The sequence below is a fragment of the Thunnus thynnus genome, chromosome 9 (genome assembly GCF_963924715.1).
Source record: "Thunnus thynnus chromosome 9, fThuThy2.1, whole genome shotgun sequence".
NCBI lineage: Eukaryota > Metazoa > Chordata > Actinopteri > Scombriformes > Scombridae > Thunnus > Thunnus thynnus.
In genome coordinates this window covers 34669484-34689867 of record NC_089525.1, presented here as the reverse complement: position 1 = coordinate 34689867, position 20384 = coordinate 34669484, and the positions used below count along the sequence as shown (strand labels likewise).

The window sequence follows — 20384 nt, the reverse complement described above, 5'->3', positions numbered from 1 at the left end:
TTACTTTGCAAATTGAACATTTTAATATTTACATACAAACATGTCATTATCTTATAGAATATTTGTTATTAATTATCAAACAATAAATAAAATCAGCTCCACCTCCACCAACTACAACAGTAAAATGCTCCTTACTCATCAATGTATCAGTAATAATAACCCATTAATATAATGTTCAATAATTTAACCTCACAGGAGGATTTTTCTGCATGAGTACGACTCACACAGACGCCATCTTTACTCGACAACAACCAGAAAGTTTCCCAAGCTGACAAACTCCTCCAACAATCACACACTGTCTATGAAGAGACTCAAAGACCAAGAGAAATCAACCAGAGCTCCACTTACTGAACTTTTTCTCATGAACTTCATCAGTGTGCAGCTCTCTGAGCAGGTCTGAGCAGGAAACGAGCTTCAGTTCAAGTTCAACTTTCCTCAGGTGAAGTGAAGTGTGATGTGTGTGTGTTTGTGTGTGTGTGTGTGTGTGTGTGTTTTTGTTTGTGCCACACCTTCATCTCTGCACTACCTCAGTATGCAGTCTGACTGGTTGAACTAGTCTCAGTCTGAGCTCCATTCAGGATCAAGTGTTATTGTAACTCATCTCATTTTCTCTTTTACTGCTCTGATCTAGAAATGACATTATGACACATTTACTGCATTACATCAGCACTAATGTTCACCAGTCTGATAATGACACTATATATGTGAACACAGACATTATTCACCTGCTATAAATACTGACATCAATAGTGATATTGATCTTTCTAAACTCACTGATCTGGACTCATAGAGAGATAATCAGAGTATTTACTGCCCTCCAGTGGTCACTGTCAGTAACTACAACTCTCCACATACAGCACAAACATCTGCATGATGTCAGTTTTAGTGATACATGGCTCTTCTGTGTTGGCTTCATGTTTCAGCTCCGGAGGTTTCTGGTTGGACGGAGCTGCAGTCAGACTGTAAAATATTTCATACACAAGAAAATATTTTTTAGATGTTTTACAGAATATTGTAATAAACTTATTATATTCAGAGTGTTTCCATTTTATGAAAACACATTCTGCAGTGTGACTTTTGACCATTCATTTTTCAACCATTAAACTACATAAACACAATATACACATTTATACACTATCAACCATTAAACTACATCAACACAATATACACATTTATACACTATCAACCATTAAACTACATAAACACAATATACACATTTATACACTATCAACCATTAAACTACATAAACACAATACAACAGTGATGTAATAAAGATCCTCATGTGCTGCCTGTTGTTGTGTTTTTATCTCAGTGTGTCTGATTGACACATGTGTTGTCGTGTTTGTGTGTTTGTGTGTAAAATGAGCTGCTGTGTGTTGGTAAAGTTCATCATGTGACTCAGTGTTGAACCAATCAGAAACAAGTGTAACAGTGTGAGTACTGAGTAAAAGTACAGTATAGAACTACAACAGTATATAAACACCCTCCTCATCTTCTGTCTGTTTGTTTCTACTTTGATATAAAAAAGATCAAAAGTTCTTTAAAAACAAAGTTGTTTATTTAAATAATATTTCAGTAAAAGTTCAGAATCATGAATTATTAAAAGTAAACAAACTGTTGATTCTTCATACTGACGTGTGAACATGTATAGCAGCTCACACAAACACACTATATATATATATATATATATATATATATATATATAGTGTGTGTGTTTGTGTTATACTGTGATCCTGTTTGTGTGTGAAACATGATCAGATGAAGGCAGTAAAGGAAAAGTAGAAAGTAAAAGTACTCACTTCCTCACATGGATCATTATCTGTATTGATCTGTGATCAGCTGACTGTGCTCTCATGTTTCAGTCTGCAGCTGATCAATAATGTGATGGGAACATGTTTGTTCCTCTTATTGGTTTCATCTGCAGCTGAAATAAATGTTCTGCTGGTATAAAAGTGAAACAGTGAGACAGAAATATGAATCAATAATGAAATAAATGCAGCGATGAGATGAACAGCTGAGTTGTGTTTTACTGACCTCTGCTGGTCAAAAACACAACTGCATTCACATCCTGATCACATTTAATCAAACTGATTGATTATCAAGCTACAAGGAGCTTCAGATGTTGTATTTTTCACCTGTTTGATCACATTTGAGTTTGTGTATAGAAGTGTGGAGCAACACTAATATAAAAGCATTCAAAGAACAAACCAACAGACTGTTTATGAACTTTATGAAGTGAAGAGAAATAAAACTGAATTATAAACTCTGTTAGTTCAAACTGAACATTTACAGCAGTATGAGTGTGAATCACAGCAGGAGAGTGTTTCAGTGAACGGAGTCATTTCACATGTTCTTCAACTATTATTCACTTGAAGAGAATGTCCAGAGACCAAATGTTTGGATCAAATGAACTAAATGAGAGAAGTTGATGTTTATTCTTCTGCTTTTGTGTTTGGATGAGTCTTAAATGATCATGTATGTGATTATTGTCAGAAGACGGCAGCTAATCTGAGATGTGTAACTGAAGTGATGATCTTACAGGTTTCTGTCACTATTATACATCAAACTATCTCCACTAAAGGTCCACTTACTGTGCTGCTTCAGGATCTTTCAGCTGGAGCTTGTTTACTGTCAGTTTTCTGTTTTATTAACAGACTTCTGTCTGTTCTGTTCTTTTCTTTCTTTCTTCTACTGAACTGTTAAAGTATCTCCAGGAGACAGTGTTGCTAAAACAGCCTGTGTTCTCATCTGTAGGAAGAAAGTTTCCATCAGTCAATCATTATTATTTTATTCTTTCTGTTTTATTTTATTTGTATTTTATCAACAACTTTATTGAAACAAGTAAACAACAAGTTTACAGTTTTTACAACATGAGTCGACAATCACAAACCCACCAGGTGGACTAAAGGCTGTCATATAAATACATAAATAAATATCTTTGGTTCTATGTTTTAATATGTGATGAAGAGTAGCAGGAGATGTGAAGAAGGTCTCTTTAATAAAGATGCAGGAGTTCAGGACTGAACAGTGACTGAACCAACCAGGAGAGGAGCTGCAGGTGAGGAGAATGAGGAGGTGAAACAGGAGAACAGGAGAGAAGCTGATTGGCTGGAGAACACTGGGAGCAGGGCTGATGAAGATGATGATGCAGGGCAGGTGAGGAGGGACGAGTGGAGGGAAAACAGAAACCCAGCACACACATGAATATAAGTTCAACACACACGTCACACTGAGCAGAAACAGCAAACACACCTTAAAGAGTCCAACATGGATCTCTGTTGACATCAACATGAAACAGTCGGTTTGTTCTTAAAGCTCCGTAACAACAGAAACAGCCTGAAAGAAAACTGCTGCTCTGAGTTTCACTTCACTTTCAGTTTGTACGAGGCTCAGTGTGCAGCCAGCAGCACATCCCACTAAGACACAACTAGTGTGGAAACAAACCAGTTCAACAAACGGGGAAACCACTGAGGGCGAGTGGTGGATAAAGACGACCAAGGATCTCAGAGCCAGACTCTCCAGGACCCTGCAGGACACTCTCCAGGACTCTCTAGGACACTCTCCAGGACTCTCCAGGACTCTCCAGGACCCTGCAGGACAGTCTCCAGGACTCTCCAGGACCCTGAAGGACACTCTCCAGGACTCTCCAGGACTCTCTCCAGGACCCTCCAGGACCCTCCATGACTCTCCATGACCCCTTATTATCAGGCTGCTCTAACAAGTCTCTAAAGACTCTCCAGCTGGTCCAGAATGCAGCTGCACGTGTTCTGACTAAAACTAGAAAAAGAGATCACATTTCTCCCATTTTAGCTTCGCTGCATTGGCTTCCTGTAAAATCTAGAATAGAATTTATAATCCTTCTCCTAACTTACAAAGCCCTTAATGGTCAGACACCATCATATCTTGAAGAGCTCATAGTACCGTATTATCCCACTAGAACACTGCGCTCCCAGTATGCAGGCTTACTGGTGGTTCCTACAGTGTTTAAAAGTAGAATGGGAGGCAGAGCCTTCAGCTATCAGGCTCCTCTCCTGTGGAACCATCTTCCAGATTCAGTCCGGGGTGCAGACACCCTCTCTATGTTTAAGAGTAGGCTTAAAACTTTCCTTTTTGATAAAGCTTATAGTTAGGGCCGACCAGGCTCGCCTTGGATCAGCCCTTAGTTATGCTGCTATAGGCCTAGACTGCTGGGGGACTTCCCATGATGCACTGAGCTCCTCTCTCCTCCTCCTCCTCCTCTCCATCTGTATGCATTCATGTAACATCAATGCATGTCACTAACTTTGCTTCTTCTCTGAGTTTTTTGTGCTTTCTCATCTCGCAGGAAACCCTGGGTTCTGGGCCGAGCCTTTGCGGTCCTTCGCAGTCCTGTTGGCGTCCTTCCCTGGCTGTTGCTACTGCTGTTGCTGCTGTTATTGTTATGATTGTTGTTATTCTGTCCCCCCTCCCTCTCTCTCCCCTCCCCCTCTCTTACCCCCCTCTGTCTTTCTCTCTCTCAACCCAACCGGTCAAAGCAGATGACGCCCACCAAGAGCCGGGTTCTGCTTGAGGTTTTTATCCGTTAAAGGGGAGTTTTTCCTTACTGCTGTCACCAAGTGCTGGTCATGGGGGAATTGTTGGGTCTCTGTGAATGAAAGAGTACAGTCTTGACCTTCTCTATGTGAAAAGTGCCCTGAGGTGACTTTTGTTGTGATTTGGTGATACATAAATAAAAACTGATTGATTGATTGATTGATTGATTGAAACCAACTTCACTGTATGAAGACAAGCAGCTCTGTTCTCTGTCACAAACTGTTTCATCCAGTAAAACCGAAACAAGTTTCTTTAAAGTTCATGTGTCTGCATTGATATTAATGCTGCTAATATCCATATCAATCCAGACAGAAATGATCAGAACAATGTTCTTCCAGACACTATGTGTAGGATGTGAAAGTTAGTTGAGTTTGGCTCCATCTGGTGGGAGGATGAAGAACGACCGTGTGTCAGACAGAATGTTTATCAGCCTCCAGATGTTGGAAATATTGTTGAAATACCTTCACAGTGTTTGTCTGTCTCTCTTTGTATTTTAATATCAGGATGTTTTTCTGTCTGTTCAATTCATTTGATTTCCATGAAAGCTGCAATCAGCTGCTGTTGTTCTACTATCAGTCCACTAGATGGCCTCGTGATGCACATGTGGAGGAATTTACAGCTGTGTTTCATATCAATTACAAGTCAATTTAACTCTGAGTGGCAGCTAAAGGTGACTAATAATATTTATATATGACAGAACAGACTGAAGATGCTGGAAAATGATTCTTTGTGCAAATATATTCCAAATCTTTACATTTGATTCTTTTTAAGTAAAAACAGTTTTCAGTGTTTTCTGCTGTTTTTTCTTCTTGTAAGGATGGAAAACATTTATCAGTCTGGAGGTCTGAGACTGACCCATGGAGAACCTTCCTGAAGCCAACATGCATCCATGAATGTTAAAAATGAAGAGTCCTGATGTGAAACAGAGCTGAGGATAATTAGACCTGATCCAGACTGTGTTGGACCTGAACAGACCCAAACAGAGAGAGAACATCCACCCTGACAGCAGCACGATGCTCCATTAATTCACTGAGCAATGTTTGAGATCTTTGTCAGTAAATATCACAGAGCAGAACAAGCTGCACACTCAGATGTCTGTGATCCGCTCAACACATTTCTCAACAGATCTTACTCTTCTTTTACACATTTTAAACTGAATATATTGTGACTGTCTCTCTCAGGAGTAAACACCTGTCCATGCATCCAACTGGATTCTTCTTTTGGATTGTTTCCATGGTTACGTATTCATTTTGCTCCATTGTTTGTTTGTAATACATTATTTTGGTGTATATATTCAGGGCTGTAGCCAGGATTTTAGAAATACCCAGAATACAACAACATAAATAATATGCATCATTATTTAGATTTTATTCATGCAATTATACAATTATATTCTATATTTTATACATTTTATTAAACATGAAGGACTAAATGTTTCTAAATGTCCTCCACACTGCCAGGAATTAATCATGGTGGAGAAATACAAAATCCATTTATAAGATATTTAAATAGTAAATTAATAGAATTAAATAGAAACATAGTAGATAGTAAAAAGTATTTGCAGATAGACTTTATTAACATCTTGGATCATAAAGTTGATGATGAGGATTTGTGTTTATAGAAAAAATAGAGGAAATACAAAAGTGACTTGCAATTATACAAAAAAATACAAAATAACAATAACGGCTATGATAATAATAATAATACCAAAGTGGAATCAATTTATAGTGAATATTTAAATGAATATTTACACAGAAACTGAAACCAAAAACATAAAACCTCCTTTCAATACAAACTATTTTCAACAAATCCGGATGAATTAACCAAAGGAATAAACAGTGACACCTGCTGGCTTTAATCACACATGACAGCTGAGTGCTGATGATGCACAACTTATTTAGAAACAGTCAATGAACAACAGCTGTCAGACTGAATGTGAGCTAAACACATTAAACTGACACTTTAAACAGTCCTGAAACTGTCAAATACCTTCAATCTACTATATGAAATTAGATATGAATTAACATGCACACACACAAAAATAAATGGAGAAAACTAACATCAGCTACTGATCATCATGAACTTTATTCTCTACAGAGGAACTAAATAAACACTCCAGAGAAAAACTAAATACTTCCTGTATGTCAGAAACACACAACAGCTCCTGGACTTTTCATCTCTAATGCTGTGTTCACATCATATGGGATGGATGGTAGAGGCGGGAAAGACTCCCATGTTTACAACTCGCCAGTGTTCATGTCACACAACAAATCAAGACGGCTGCATGATTACAAAGTTGGTGGAATGAGGCTCAAAAATACTGTTATTGACAATAATCCAGCATATCCAGTAAATATCAGAGCTTTCAGCTTTTCCACTTCATAATTACCACTTGAATGTTGACCTGAATTCTATTTACAAGTCAGAATCTCATAATTAGCATCATTCCAATATGATATGAACGCAGCATAAAAGCAGCCACACTCCAGCTGCTGAGCCTCAGCCTTCACCATTAGAGGTGTTCATTTAACCAGCCAATAGGAGGCCTGTTGTTCTGACCATCATTTGTCATGTGATCTCTAAATAAGTGAAGGAATCAGGTAACACAGTTACTATGAAACTACTAGAAGAACTACAACTAAACATTGTGAAGATCCCATTCCCATTATCCCATTACAGTTCAAGCCTTTCTAATACACTAACAACAGAAAACAACAACAACTGGACTCAGTTTATCATTTGATTCATTTTACAAACAAACTGTCAATCATGTGGAAACCATGTTTACATTTACAAGCAGTGAGAGATCATGTTGGTACTAAATACCATCAGCTGTGTGTGATCCTGTACAGACTGAACTATCTGGTCAGCAGTGAGAAAGTTTCTCTAACAGGAGGAGACTCTTCCTCCTACAGACCACACAGAGACACTGAGGAACCAGGATTAAACCCAAACCCAGCATACAGAGGCTGAGTGAATGTGGTGTTGAAGGTGTGGAGGTGGATCAGTGTGTCAGAGGAGACTCTGTAGAAGGACAGAGTGCCAGCAGGACAGTCCACATACACTGCTACTCTGTTAGAGACAGAAGAGGAGGAAGAGGAGGAGGAGGAGGAAGAGGAGGAGGAGATGGATGTTTGTCTCTTATTGTGACGGACAGAGTAACCATCATCATTGGAGCAGGTCAGACTCCAGGACTGATCATTCCATCCAAACAAACAGTCATCACTGTCTCCTTTCCTGCTGATTCCTCTGTAAGTCACTGATATACGAACTCTTCCTCTCCACTCGACCTCCCAGTAACAGCGACCAGTCAGATCATTTCTACACAGCAGCTGTCCCCAGTAATCAAATCTGTCTGGATGATCAGGATATGACTGATCCTCCTCCACACCTGTCACCGTCCTGTTGTTGTCAGACAGTTTGAGTCTTCTGTTTGCTGTGTTTAGATCCAGTGTGAGTTGACAGAAATCTGATGGAGAGAACGAGACACAATACAGCTGCAGTTATTGATCTATCATCTGTTTGATGATGACATCATCTTCATCCTCAGTAGGATGTGAATGAGTGATGTCACAGTTTGAAGTTTGCTTTGTTTTCATGAATGAAATGAAAAACACACTTACACTTCCTCAGACCTGGTGTCAACCATCGGACTCCAGCAGGCTGCAGCCTGAAAGGAGGAGGGGGGTCAGAGCAGCACGTTCTCTTTCAGCATACAAACATGATATTACTGCTGCTCCATTATGGCAAAAACCATAATCACGATTATTTAACACGATTACTCATTGACTTTGGAAACATTGTGCATCTATTTAAAGAAAACAACTTGTCTTTTTAACCGTGGATTTCCTTGAACAATAACAGATGCAGACCAGGGTTAGATGCTAGACTTTTCTGACGGCCAACATGTCCGTTAATATTCCAGAATTCCGGCCATATAGAACAACTAGCGGACATATGTTTAAATAGCCATATAATATCCTACATTTAAACAGCAATAAAGCACAAAAACACAAACTACGATCCAACAAATGTATTTTAGTCAGCAGAATGAACTCTTCACACACTTTGTGAACTCAGCATATAAGCAACAATAATAAAATAAAACTAATATCCTTGCTGTTGGTAATTGAATGCAGCCATGCGGGCAGCCTGCAGCTGCAGCTCCACCACCTCCACCTGCCGCCGTCTCCCTGAGCCGCCTCTCACCGGGGCCCTACGGGGAAAATTAAACCTCCTACTGATCAATTACATGTTATTTAACCGTGGAGCTCCGGGCTGATCCGTTTGTTTCACTGTGTCAGTGCTGGATGTAACGTTACCTGAGAGAAAACCGTCAGACTTTTCAGAGTCATAACAGAGTCTTAACAGCGGAGGCAAAACCAAACTTTTAATAATATAAGTTTATATTTAAGTTGTCTTGGCAACATATCTCATAGGTCTCACAATATTATGACATTTGACTGTTAATTCAGACACATTCATGCTGTGAGGAAGACTCCGCTCTGTCTGTCTCACTGCGCTGGATTTATAACACAAGACAAAACCAGAGCATCATTGTGAAGCAGAATGTGGCAGAATAATCGATTTATCTCGATTATCTTGTTTTCATAATTGTTGGAAGACAAAATAAAACTTGATTAATCGAGCAGCCCTATGACATCACTGATCCTGATCACACTGAGGTGCTTTGCTGTTGCTAGGCAACACAACCGTCAATCACCTGAGTGCAGGTGAGCTACACATGAACAGCAGCTACATTCAGCCAATCAGAAACAGGCGTCTCAAAGTCAAATCATGTTGACAATGACACTTTTTCTGGTAACGCTTTAGATTACAGCCTGAAACATACAGTGTAATTACTCCGTAGTTATGGTGTAATCTTTTCTACTAACGGCGTACAGAGAGAGAGAGAGAGAGAGAGAGAGAGAGAGAGAGAGAGAGAGAGAGACATCAACCACTCAGGTCTTTACACCAGGACCACCTCAGCTTCAGGACACATGCACTCAGAAAATTAGACCAAACCAAATTATGATGAAAGAAAAATAAAAACACAGAGATTACTGGACAGAACTAACAAAATCCCAGAACAAAATGGAAACATACGTAACCCTGAACAGAGAGACACTGTGACATCCTACCTGACCACAGCGTCTGATAGAAAACTGAGAAGAACACTGACTAAGCACAGACTGACTGAACACAACCTGGCAGTGGAAGAAGACACAGACAGACCTGCTGCCCAGAGAGGAGACGTTGTGTTCTTACTGTGACCAGAGAGCTGCACTTCTTAACTCACTGCAACCAACATCAAAGTATTACAGACCAATATTTTACAGAAATAATACAAATATTCCCAGAGTTCCTCTATGTAAGTGACTGGGAGAGACTTCCAGTCCTGCTGGGAGAGAGGGAGGACTGCTGTAGACTGGCAGCAAGATCTGTAGCAGCTGCCATGAGCTCCACAGCTCTGTTAGACCCACATGGATAATAATTCATGTTTATTCATTAATAATTCATTTATTGTATGTTTATATCTTATGTTACTCTTACCTACCTTCCATAGCCCCTATTGTTCTCCATGCTCTCTTGTATTGTTATTGTTTATTTATTTATGTGTTTGCTATGATTGTATAGTTTGTGTAAATATGCTTCAGCAACGTTCAGCAGCATTTTTATATGTAAAAAACTGGAGGGGCACCAACTACTTCAATAGACAGGCTACATACCAGGAAAACTACAGTACTTGACCTTGATACTGATGTGTTTTTAACATGTTCTGGATCCACAAAACACTTTTAACAACAAAGTGGCTTCTAGCAGGTCTGTACACATATACAGAGGAAGAGAGAGAGACAGAGAGAGTGTTTGTCCCTGCAGGAAGTAGAGCTCGTGGAACTGAAGGGGCTGCTGCTCTCCAACCAGACATCCACTGAGTCCACACAGCAGCTCAAAGACCAATACAGCCAGATGAGGAATGAGTTGAAGACCTCCCTGCAGGAGCTGAGAGGAGAGGTCCAGGAGCTGCAGCAGGACAGACAGGCTACAGGGAGAAAACTCACTGCTATGAGAGAGGAACTGCTCCTGAGAGAGCAAACCATCCTCAGCCTGAAGGAGCAGCTGCAGAGTCTCAGAGCAAACCAACGAGAACCCTCCATCACCACCAACAGCTCCCCTCACTCTGAACCACAGCCCTCTACCTCCACCTCCACCCCGACTGACACCAGGTCATCACAATGACCTGCAGTAACGCCCACCCCCACCCTCTCTACCACAGACTCACAAAGGGAGGCCACTACCAGCAGGCCTAGCAAAACATCTGGAGAGGTAAAGATAACCAGTGATGCTGACATTGTGGTCCTAATAGACTCAAATGGGAAACGTGTTAAAGAGGACCAGCTTTTTCCTGCTCACAAAGTTAATAAATTCTGGTGCTCCAGGACTGATAACGCCCTCCAGCTGCTCACTGAGTCCACCTTGGGTCAACCTAGCCACATTATCATCCACACAGGTAGTAATGACCTGAGACTACAGCAGGGGAGGGTAGCAGAGTCTATGAAGAGAGTAGCACAGAGAGCTACACAGACCTTCCCCTCTTCCAAGATCATTATCTCCACCATCCTCCCATGAAGAGACTTCCATCCTGACACCATCCAGAGGATAAACGCTGATATCTCCCGTGGACAGTGCTGGAATGTAACGCAGTACAAATACTTCGTTTATGTACTTAAGTACATTTTTCACGTATCTGTACTTTACTTAAGTAAAAAATATAGAGCATACTTTTGACTTTTACTCCATTACATTTTGCAGCTATTATCTGTACTTTCTATTCCAGTACATTTCTAAAATGCACCTCATTACATTTTATGATTGATCAGTCATCAAAATGCCTCGGAGCTTTAAACCAATCAGGTGCTGCTATCCCGGCCCCAATGACAGCAGAGCGCGCATTTGGAAGCAGCAGTTGTGATTTGAACATTCAATATGGACCCAGAGACTGAGCCCCTTGAGTCCAGCCACCCTTGGCCCTATTTGAAGGAAATGTTTAAATATATAAGCTCCAGGAATCAACTGTCTGCCTCAAAGAAAAGAACTACTGGCTTTCAAAAATTCACCTTCAAATCTAAAGAAACACATTGAGGTGAGCAGAGCTCTTGCTATGCTAAGTTATTTTCTCGGGCTTATACATGCTAGCCAAGGTTATATTAGTTTAGTTCACTGACATCATGTTATGAATGCTCTAATCTAGTGAAGTACATGTTAATATACAGCAGTCGCCAGAAAAGACAACGGTGCTTTCATTATTTAGCTAACTTCCATGAGAAGGTAAGGTGATAAGTTAGGTTAGCTTGTCACACATGCTAGCTGGACGTCATTTACAATGTAATATAGGGTCTCGCTTTTCTAGGTTGTGAAATTAGTATTAATGGACAAGTTTGCACTTGCACATTGCCTAGATAGTGCAGGTCAAATTAGTCTTGTCTTTGCAGATAATTGAACATGTTCAGTGGAGTCTGGTTAAACTTTCTCTGGTTTAACAGAAACAATCTGACCCTTTAACAGCAGCTCTGTCTCTATATGAATCCTTCATAATGTTGTCACACACTTATAACAACAATCTGAACCTGTCGGTGGTAAAAACAAACACTTTAGTGAATGTAATTTACCGCAGGCATAAGCTCTTTGTTTTACATTAGCCGTGTAGCGGTCACGATTACAAGGTTCACGTTTAATATGGATCGGTTCCAAGAGTGCTGGTGGGGGGGCTGTGAGTTTACAGACCAGCACTGTCCAGTCAGTTAATGTGAAACACTGCTGTGTATTTTCTTCTGAGCTGTTTAGCAGAGAAAGTTGTGGTCAGTCTGAGCCCACAACGTTAAACATCACTCCTCTCCTTCGTTGGTTTTCCAGACAGACTGAAAGCCACACCGCCATCTACTGTCTGTATCAGAGTATATAACACCAGAATTTAACCAGATTTGAAGATATAACCGTCTTCTTTATTGGTTCTGCCTAATGATATTAGAAAATGTTTTATTTGAGGTTCAACAATACATTGTACTAACCAGTTGTTGGCTCATTAGTTTGTTATTCACATGCACTAAAATTCACCAGAATGCAGGAAATCAAGTCTTTGTAAATAATATTTTCCTAGTGGGGACCCTCAGACCCCCCACTTAAAAAGTGACTTGACTGGGGCTATATTTCACGCTTTATTTCCCAGCCTGAATGATTTTCCCAGTCCGGCCCTGCTGCATACCCTGTACTTACCCTGTTATTACATGTAACAAGGGGGGAACTATCAGTGCTTTAGATGACAGCCTGCACACCCTGTAATTACCCTGTAACTAAATGTAACAAGGGGGGAACAACCAACATAACTTACTCTGTAACTACAGAAGACAATGTGAAAACAGCTTTACTTGCCTCAGAACATGGCAGAACAAACTAAATTAACTACACAGTTTGCAATCAGAAGAGTATATGAACCATACATATGCGTTCTGATTCATACCTCATGTTTTATCTTTAGCCATATTTATATTAGCTGTAGTTATATATTTATTTTGTGGGATGAAAGGAGACCATGCACAGAGCTGAAGAAAGGATAAGCTTGCACCTTGAGGACTCCAAATGCTGGACGAAAACAACTGACAGGGAGAAAACTTTCAACATTTTAATGACTTCAACATGTGTTTACACACAAGTGAGTGACATCTTTGGTGGATGAATTCTGTCCGCCAATGGTAGGCGGAGCCAAGATGCCATAAACGAGCGTCAAGTGATGAAGTTTGCTGGTGAGGTGAATGACAGCTGAGACGGTCTTCAGAGGCCGACAGCATCCATGAAAATACACTATCCCCTGGACCTAAACCCACAAATTCACCCTGTAGTTATTTTAAGTATCCCAAAATGAAAAAGGAGCAATGTGTTTTGGCTGTTTTATTGGTAATAAGGTAATTTTGAAATAAAATCACATCAGATTTATTAAGTGCTGAAGAAGTCATCACTCCATCTTCCCTGAATGTCCATATTTTTGTTCAGTTTTATGGTCATACTGTACCCTGTAATAACATAACAGGTACCTAGTAGTTAAATAATAACGAGTATTAATTCTCTCTAAATTCTTCCCAAATTTCCAGATTATTGCTCAGTACGTCGCACATACTCTGTAATAATAGAACAGGTACCTGGTAATTCAAGAACAACAAGAATGCAGCAGAGATCATATAATGTGCTGTAGGTAGTTTGCTTGTTGAAGTTACAGTGAGCTGTCTAGACTCATTAATTCATTTGGAATTGATCCTGTCTTTAATTGAGTGAATGTTCAGTCACCTGTTGATGTTGTGTGATTAGTGAATGAGTGTGCAGGAGGTGTGGCTGCTTGCTTATGAAAATTTCTTCAGTTGATTTTTAAGCTGAGTCGTATATTGAGTAATAAGCTTAAAGTAACTAGAATAACAAGTGTTGACATGTCAGCTTTGTAGATTATGTTTTGTATGTCCTGCATATCAATAAGAGTGTGTAAGTCATGTATTTGATACATGCATTAATAATTTCTGATGCGAACCTACACTTTTAGATCTGTGAATGTTTTTAGTGTTCATTCTCTCTAGTATTCAGCACTGATCTGTTCCTGCATCACATTATAAGCTTTGTGGTACTTTATATATTTCTGTATACTAAGAAAATACATAGGAAACACGTGTAAATCATGTGATATGTTGTCTGTTTTTGATGAGAACATAAATCTCTTGTCACAATAGAACAATACTATAAATTTGAATTTCACTTTGTGGGTAAAATGACACATTCAGAACCACTCCATGGCTAAAATGAGCACTTCTTTGTTTAGAAACAATATGTATATGCTAAATGTCTTTAAAGAAGCATCCTTTTCACAACTCAGGGGTTTTTCTTTTTGAAAGCAAATTGTTTTATTGCCATATAAAATTGCCCCCCACCCCCCTGATTTCATTGGGTGGGGGGCAATGATATAGTATGATGCAGTTTGTTGTAAGATTCCATGTTGATTTTCCTCCTGTCCTCTGCATTTTTTGAGTCACCAGCCACCAGTGATAAATATATATTGGTAGCTACTGTACTGGTACATCGTTAGTACAAAAGATTACACCTAGCTACGGAGTAATTACACTGTACGTTGCGGGCTGTAATCTAAAGCATTTCCCTCTTTCTTTTCAGACTCAGCAGTTTGTAGTCTGGACAGATGCCAGGACTGTTTAAACTGATTCACACTGACAAACCTGTCCACCTGTCTGTCCATACCTGAGAGTGTCCAGTCTCCAGTGTGGATCCTCCAGTCCAGCAGACAGCAGCTTCTCTCCTGAAGCTCCTGGATGATTGTAGCTCAAGTCAAGCTCTGTCAGATGGGAGGGGTTGGAGCTCAGAGCTGAGGCCAGAGAAGCACAGCCTTCCTCTGTGATCAGACATCCTGACAGACTGCAGACACAAAATGACACACGTCACATGATCTGAGATCATGTGTTTATTACTGTCATCACCAATGTGTTTCTGTGATCTTTAGAGTTAAACTTAACACTTTCAGTCACTACTTTTCGATTCAAATGGCTAACCACTGTAACACTTTTATTGTGAAGTTGTTCCAGCTTCCTGTAACCTTAGTGAACATGATGTTAGGGACTGCTACCTTGTCACTGCATAAAAATAGGTTTAAATAAAAGAATAGTAAAAGAAGAAACAACCACAGTGAGCTGACTAGATGAAGAGCTGCAGGTGACAGATGCTCACAGTTGAATACAGGACAATCCCAACTAATATGGCATATAAGGACTGAATGTTGTGGAAAAACAGTAAGGAAATATTTCTGACTCTATTCGGTTTCAGGAATCATCAAGAGTTTTAAGTTTGTTTGAAACAAAACATGAATTAATTGGTGGTTAACCACAGCTAGGATGCACTGTTATATCACCATGGTGAGTAAAAATCACTATCATTCCAGCACAGATAATGTTCTGAAATTAAAAGAAACTATAACTATTAAAAGTCTGTTCACTGAATAACTGTCTCTATGTGTTTTACTTTAGGCCAGTTACACAGTTCTTCATTCAGTTTTTGGATCTTAAAACTCCTCTCTGGTATTTCAACAGCAACAGCAGAGACAGAACAAAACTAATAAAAATATATAAAAAGAAAGTTATTCACAAACTATAAACACATAACTGGTCTGAAAATAACTTGAATAGAGAAAAGCCCAGGTTTTTATCTCTTCATATAAATTACAGTTTAAATGGTGATCAGTTGAACAGTTAAATCCTGACCTGAGAGTTTCCAGTGTACAGTGTGGACTCTCCAGTCCGGCAGACAGTAGCTTCACTCCTGAATCCTGAAAGTTGTTGTTACTCAAGTCAAGCTCTCTCAGACTACAAGACTGGGAGCTGAGAACTGAGGACAGAGCTGCACAGCTTCTCTCTGAGAGGTTACAGTCAGTCAGTCTGAAGAGACAATAATAAACAAGAAGACAAATAACATTTGTGTTGAAATAGGTCTAAACTCTGATGATATGTAATCTCTTCAAAGAACTGGCTATGATCTTTGGTGATCTGTTTTAAACCAGCCAGAGATGTGACAGTTAATAATCAATTAATCAGGATAAAAAGTAATTCAGTAACATAAATCACATGGTATCAAAACATGACAAGCTTCTTCATGTTAATCAAAGATGTTATGTTTGTGCTGGACAGTACATGAAGCTGAAGTAGAGAAACATATGTCAGATTTTCTACACAGTAATATTTAAAATCTTGATGAAGAGGAGATTCAGAAATACTGACATGAGAGACGTTGAATAAACTGTATGGTATTTATAGTTATCAGTTGAGACAAACATGATCTGACCTGAGAGTTTCCAGTGTACAGTGTGGACTCGCCAATCCAGCAGATAGTAGCTTCACTCCTGAACCCTGAAAGTTGTTGTTACTCAAGTCAAGCTCTCTCAGACTACAGGACTGGGAGCTGAGAACTGAGGACAGAGCTGCACAGCCTCTCTCTGAAAGGTTACAGCCACTCAGTCTGAAGAGACAACAATAAACAATTGGAAAAAATATTTAATGAAACATTTATATTTCTCTCCTCTTTGAATATCTTTTCAATAAATGAATCAATAAATAACTGTCTGTGTACTTACAGAGCTTTGTTGGAGGCTTTCACCACTGGCATCAGCCTCAGAAGAGCATCCTCTGAAGCAGTGTATTTCTTCAGGTCAAACACATCCAGATCTTTTTCTGATGACAGTAAGATGAAGGCCAGAGCTGACCACTGAGCAGGAGACAGTTTATCTGTGGAGAGACTTCCTGAACTCAGATACTGTTGGATCTCCTCCACTAGAGAACGATCATTTAGTTCATTCAGACAGTGGAACAGATTGATGCTTCTCTCTGTAGACAGATTCTCACTGATCTTCATCTTGATGTACTCAACTGTTTCCTGATTGGTCTGTGAGTTACTTCCTGTCTGTGTCAGCAGACCTTGGAGGATATTCTGATTGTTCTGCAATGAAAAACCCAGGAGGAAGCGGAGGAACAAGTCCAGGTGTCCATTTGGACTCTGCAAGGCCTCGTCCACAGCACTCTGGTAGAAGTGTGTCTCTGCAGATTTGTCTTTTCTTGTTTCACACTTCTGGGATGTTGTTTGTTTTTTTAACAGCAGATTGACTCCAGACTTGATGAATGTCAGATGGACATGAAGAGCAGCCAGAAACTCCTGAACACTCAGATGGATGAAGCAGAACACCGTATCCTGGTACAGCCCTCTCTCCTCTTTAAAGACCTGTGTGAACATTCCTGAGTACACTGAGGCTGCTTTAATATCGATGCCACACTCTGTCAGGTCTGATTCATAGAAGATCAGGTTGCCTTTCTGCAGCTGCTCAAAAGCCAGTTTTCCCAGAGACTCAATCATCTCCCTGCTCTTTGGACTCCACTGTGGATCTGTCTCACGTCCTCCATCGTACTTGACCTTCTTCAGTTTGGACTGAACCACCAGGAAGTGGATGTACATCTCAGTCAGGGTCTTGGGCAGCTCTCCTCCCCCTCTGTTTTTCAACACATCCTCCAGAACTGTAGCAGTGATCCAGCAGAAGACTGGCATGTGGCACATGATGTGGAGGCTTCGTGATCTCTTGATGTAGGAGACAATGCTGCTGGCCCTCTCCTCATCTCTGAATTTCTTCTTGAAGTACTCCTCCTTCTGTGGGTCAGTGAACCCTCTGACCTCTGTCACCATGCCGACACACTCAGGAGGGATCTGATTGGCTGCTGCAGGCCGTGTGGTTATCCAGAGGCGAGCAGAGGGAAGCAGTTTCCCCCTGATGAGGTTTGTCAGCAGCACATCTACTGAGGTGGACACTGTGACATCAGTCAGGATCTCATTGTTGTGGAAGTCCAGAGGAAGTCGACACTCATCCAGACCGTCAAAGATGAACACAACCTGGAACTCTTCAAATCTGCAGATTCCTGCTTCTTTGGTTTCAGTAAAGAAGTGATGAACAAGTTCTACCAAGCTGTACTTTTTCTCTTTCAGCACATTCAGCTCTCTGAAAGTGAATGGAAATGTGAAGTGTATGTCCTGGTTGGCTTTGTCTTCAGCCCAGTCCAGAGTGAACTTCTGTGTTAAGACTGTTTTCCCAATGCCAGCCACTCCCTTTGACATCACTGTTCTGATTGGTTCATCTCTCCCAGGTAAGGCTTTAAAGATGTCTTCTTGTCTAATGGTTGTTTCTGGTCTGTCTGTTTTCCTGGATGTTGTTTCAATCTGTATGACCTCATGTTCATCATTGACATCTGCAGTCCCTCCCTCTGTGATGTAGAGCTCTGTGTAGATCTGATTCAGAGAGGTTGGGTTTCCTGCTTTAGCGATCCCCTCAAACACACACTGGAACTTCTTCTTCAGGTTAGACTTGAGTTTATGATTAAACATATCAGGAGATTCTGTATGAACAAACAGGAAACAGAGTCAATGAATAAATTAGTATTAGTAAATATTTCAAAAGACTGTAAAAATATTTTCCTCCATCGTTAATATCTCATTTAGTCAGCATGTTAAATTTTTATATAAATCCTCTTACTGTTCTGCAGACGGTCAGCCAGCTCCTCCTGCTTCATTCTCCTCAGGAAGTGCAGTGTGATCTTATGAAATGCCTCTCTGCTGCTCCTCCTCTGCTCTTCCTCCTCACTGTCCAACACCTCCTCACCCTCCCTCTGACTCTCTAAGCATTCTGGGTAATCTGAACTCAGAACCTTCTGCATCTTCTTCAGCTCGTTCTTCACAAAAATGACGATGTTCTCCTCCAGGTGCTGGAACAGAATACTATATGAATGACACAATCAAACTGAAATCATGAAGCAAACATCAGATCCATGTAGGACAGTGGACAATCCACTGGTCTACAAAGTGCAGCATGGAGATGGTTGTGAACAGAATAGATGTAAAATTAGTTGTTGTACATGTACAGACCATAAATATGGAGTCCAGGTGTGGTTGATGCTGCTGGGCAGACTGACCACTGGGAACCTCTGAGCTCTCCTGGTCCACTCTGTGGAGGAATCATGAAGAATGAGCTCACATTATGTCTGTCCACACAGAGACAAACACAAGCTAAAGGTCCATCAAGTGATATTTGGATGTGAACAGAGAATCAGATGACTCCCTGTAGTGGTAAAGCTTTACTAGTCCTGCTGATCCCACTGAGAATCAACTGCTCAGTCTGTTTGTAGCTTTCAGCTCAGTGTTTTGCTTCATCAGTCATCAGTTTGGTTTAGTCCCAACAGCTCTGAACAACCCTCCATACAGCTCTCCCTCCCTCACTGTACACCGCTGAAGTGCCCTGGAGCAAGGCAGCTATAACCTCCAGCTGCTCCAGTGGAAGTGCTCAGTGTCTGCTTGTATGAGACGGGTTGAACTGGGCAGCTCCCAGTATGAAAATGACATTCAAGTGTGTGTAAATGAGAAAGTAGGCAGGTGTCATGTCTGAGGTTTTTGAATGTCTTGTGTTTGAGCAGGTTGAGGAGTATTTAGTCAGACACAGTTTGTTGTATGAGCTTCAGTCTGGTTTTACAGCAGCAGACTCTACTGACACCTGTCTCATTCATTTGTTTGATTTTATTAGTCAAAACCTTGATGAAGGAAATTATGCTGACTTGTAGAAAGCCGTTGACTGTGAATCATTCTGTACTGTTGTCAAAGTTACAGTGCATGGTGTTTGGACATACTGCTGTAAAATGGTTTATTTCTTACATTACAGGAAGAACTCAAGTCTGTGATGTTGAAGTGGTTCTATCAGAACCTCAGGATATTACATGTGTGGTGCTGCATGGTTCTATTTTAAGGCCTCTTATTTCTTATGTATATAAATGATACGACAGCTGCTGTGACATGCATGCTGCTGCTGTATGCTGATGATTCTGCATTACTGCTATCTGGGAATGATGTCAGTGAAATTCACAACTCTTAGTAATTTATCAGAAAGTGTGAGAGAGTGGCTCATAGATAACAAGCTTTCAATACATTTGGGTAAAACCGAGTCAATCCTGTATGGAACAAAGACGTCAAGAACAAATACATTGAAAATCTTTTGTAATGGAACTGAAATTTTATTATATTATGTCTAATACTTAGGAATAATATTGGGCCAGTCACTGTCCTGTGAATCTGTTGTTGATAAAATATTATCTAAGAGTGGCAGCAAACTTAAGTTCCTGTTTTACAGACTAAGGCTCTTTTTAACTTTTCTGTTAAGAAACTTGTCATGTCCTCATTGGTACAGCGTGTTC

At 40.3% G+C, this 20384-nt stretch overlaps 2 protein-coding genes across 2 annotated transcripts in view; both read right to left on the bottom strand.

Moving 5' to 3' along the window:
- LOC137188662 (NACHT, LRR and PYD domains-containing protein 3-like) overlaps positions 1-20384 on the bottom strand; it is a 117560-nt gene that overhangs the window by 23490 nt on the left and 73686 nt on the right. Inside the window, exon 11 of the mRNA XM_067598265.1 lies at positions 15876-16049. Within this exon, the coding sequence (XP_067454366.1) occupies positions 15876-16049 (174 nt within the window). The remainder of the gene's footprint in view (positions 1-15875; positions 16050-20384) is intronic.
- Positions 16738-19348, bottom strand: LOC137188663 (protein NLRC3-like). Its single transcript, XM_067598271.1, has 3 exons — positions 19069-19348; positions 18680-18908; positions 16738-18542 (listed from the first exon to the last, which is right to left on the bottom strand). The coding sequence occupies exons 1-3, from the start codon at positions 19069-19071 to the stop codon at positions 16738-16740; spliced, it is 2037 nt and encodes a 678-aa protein (XP_067454372.1). The 5' UTR covers positions 19072-19348.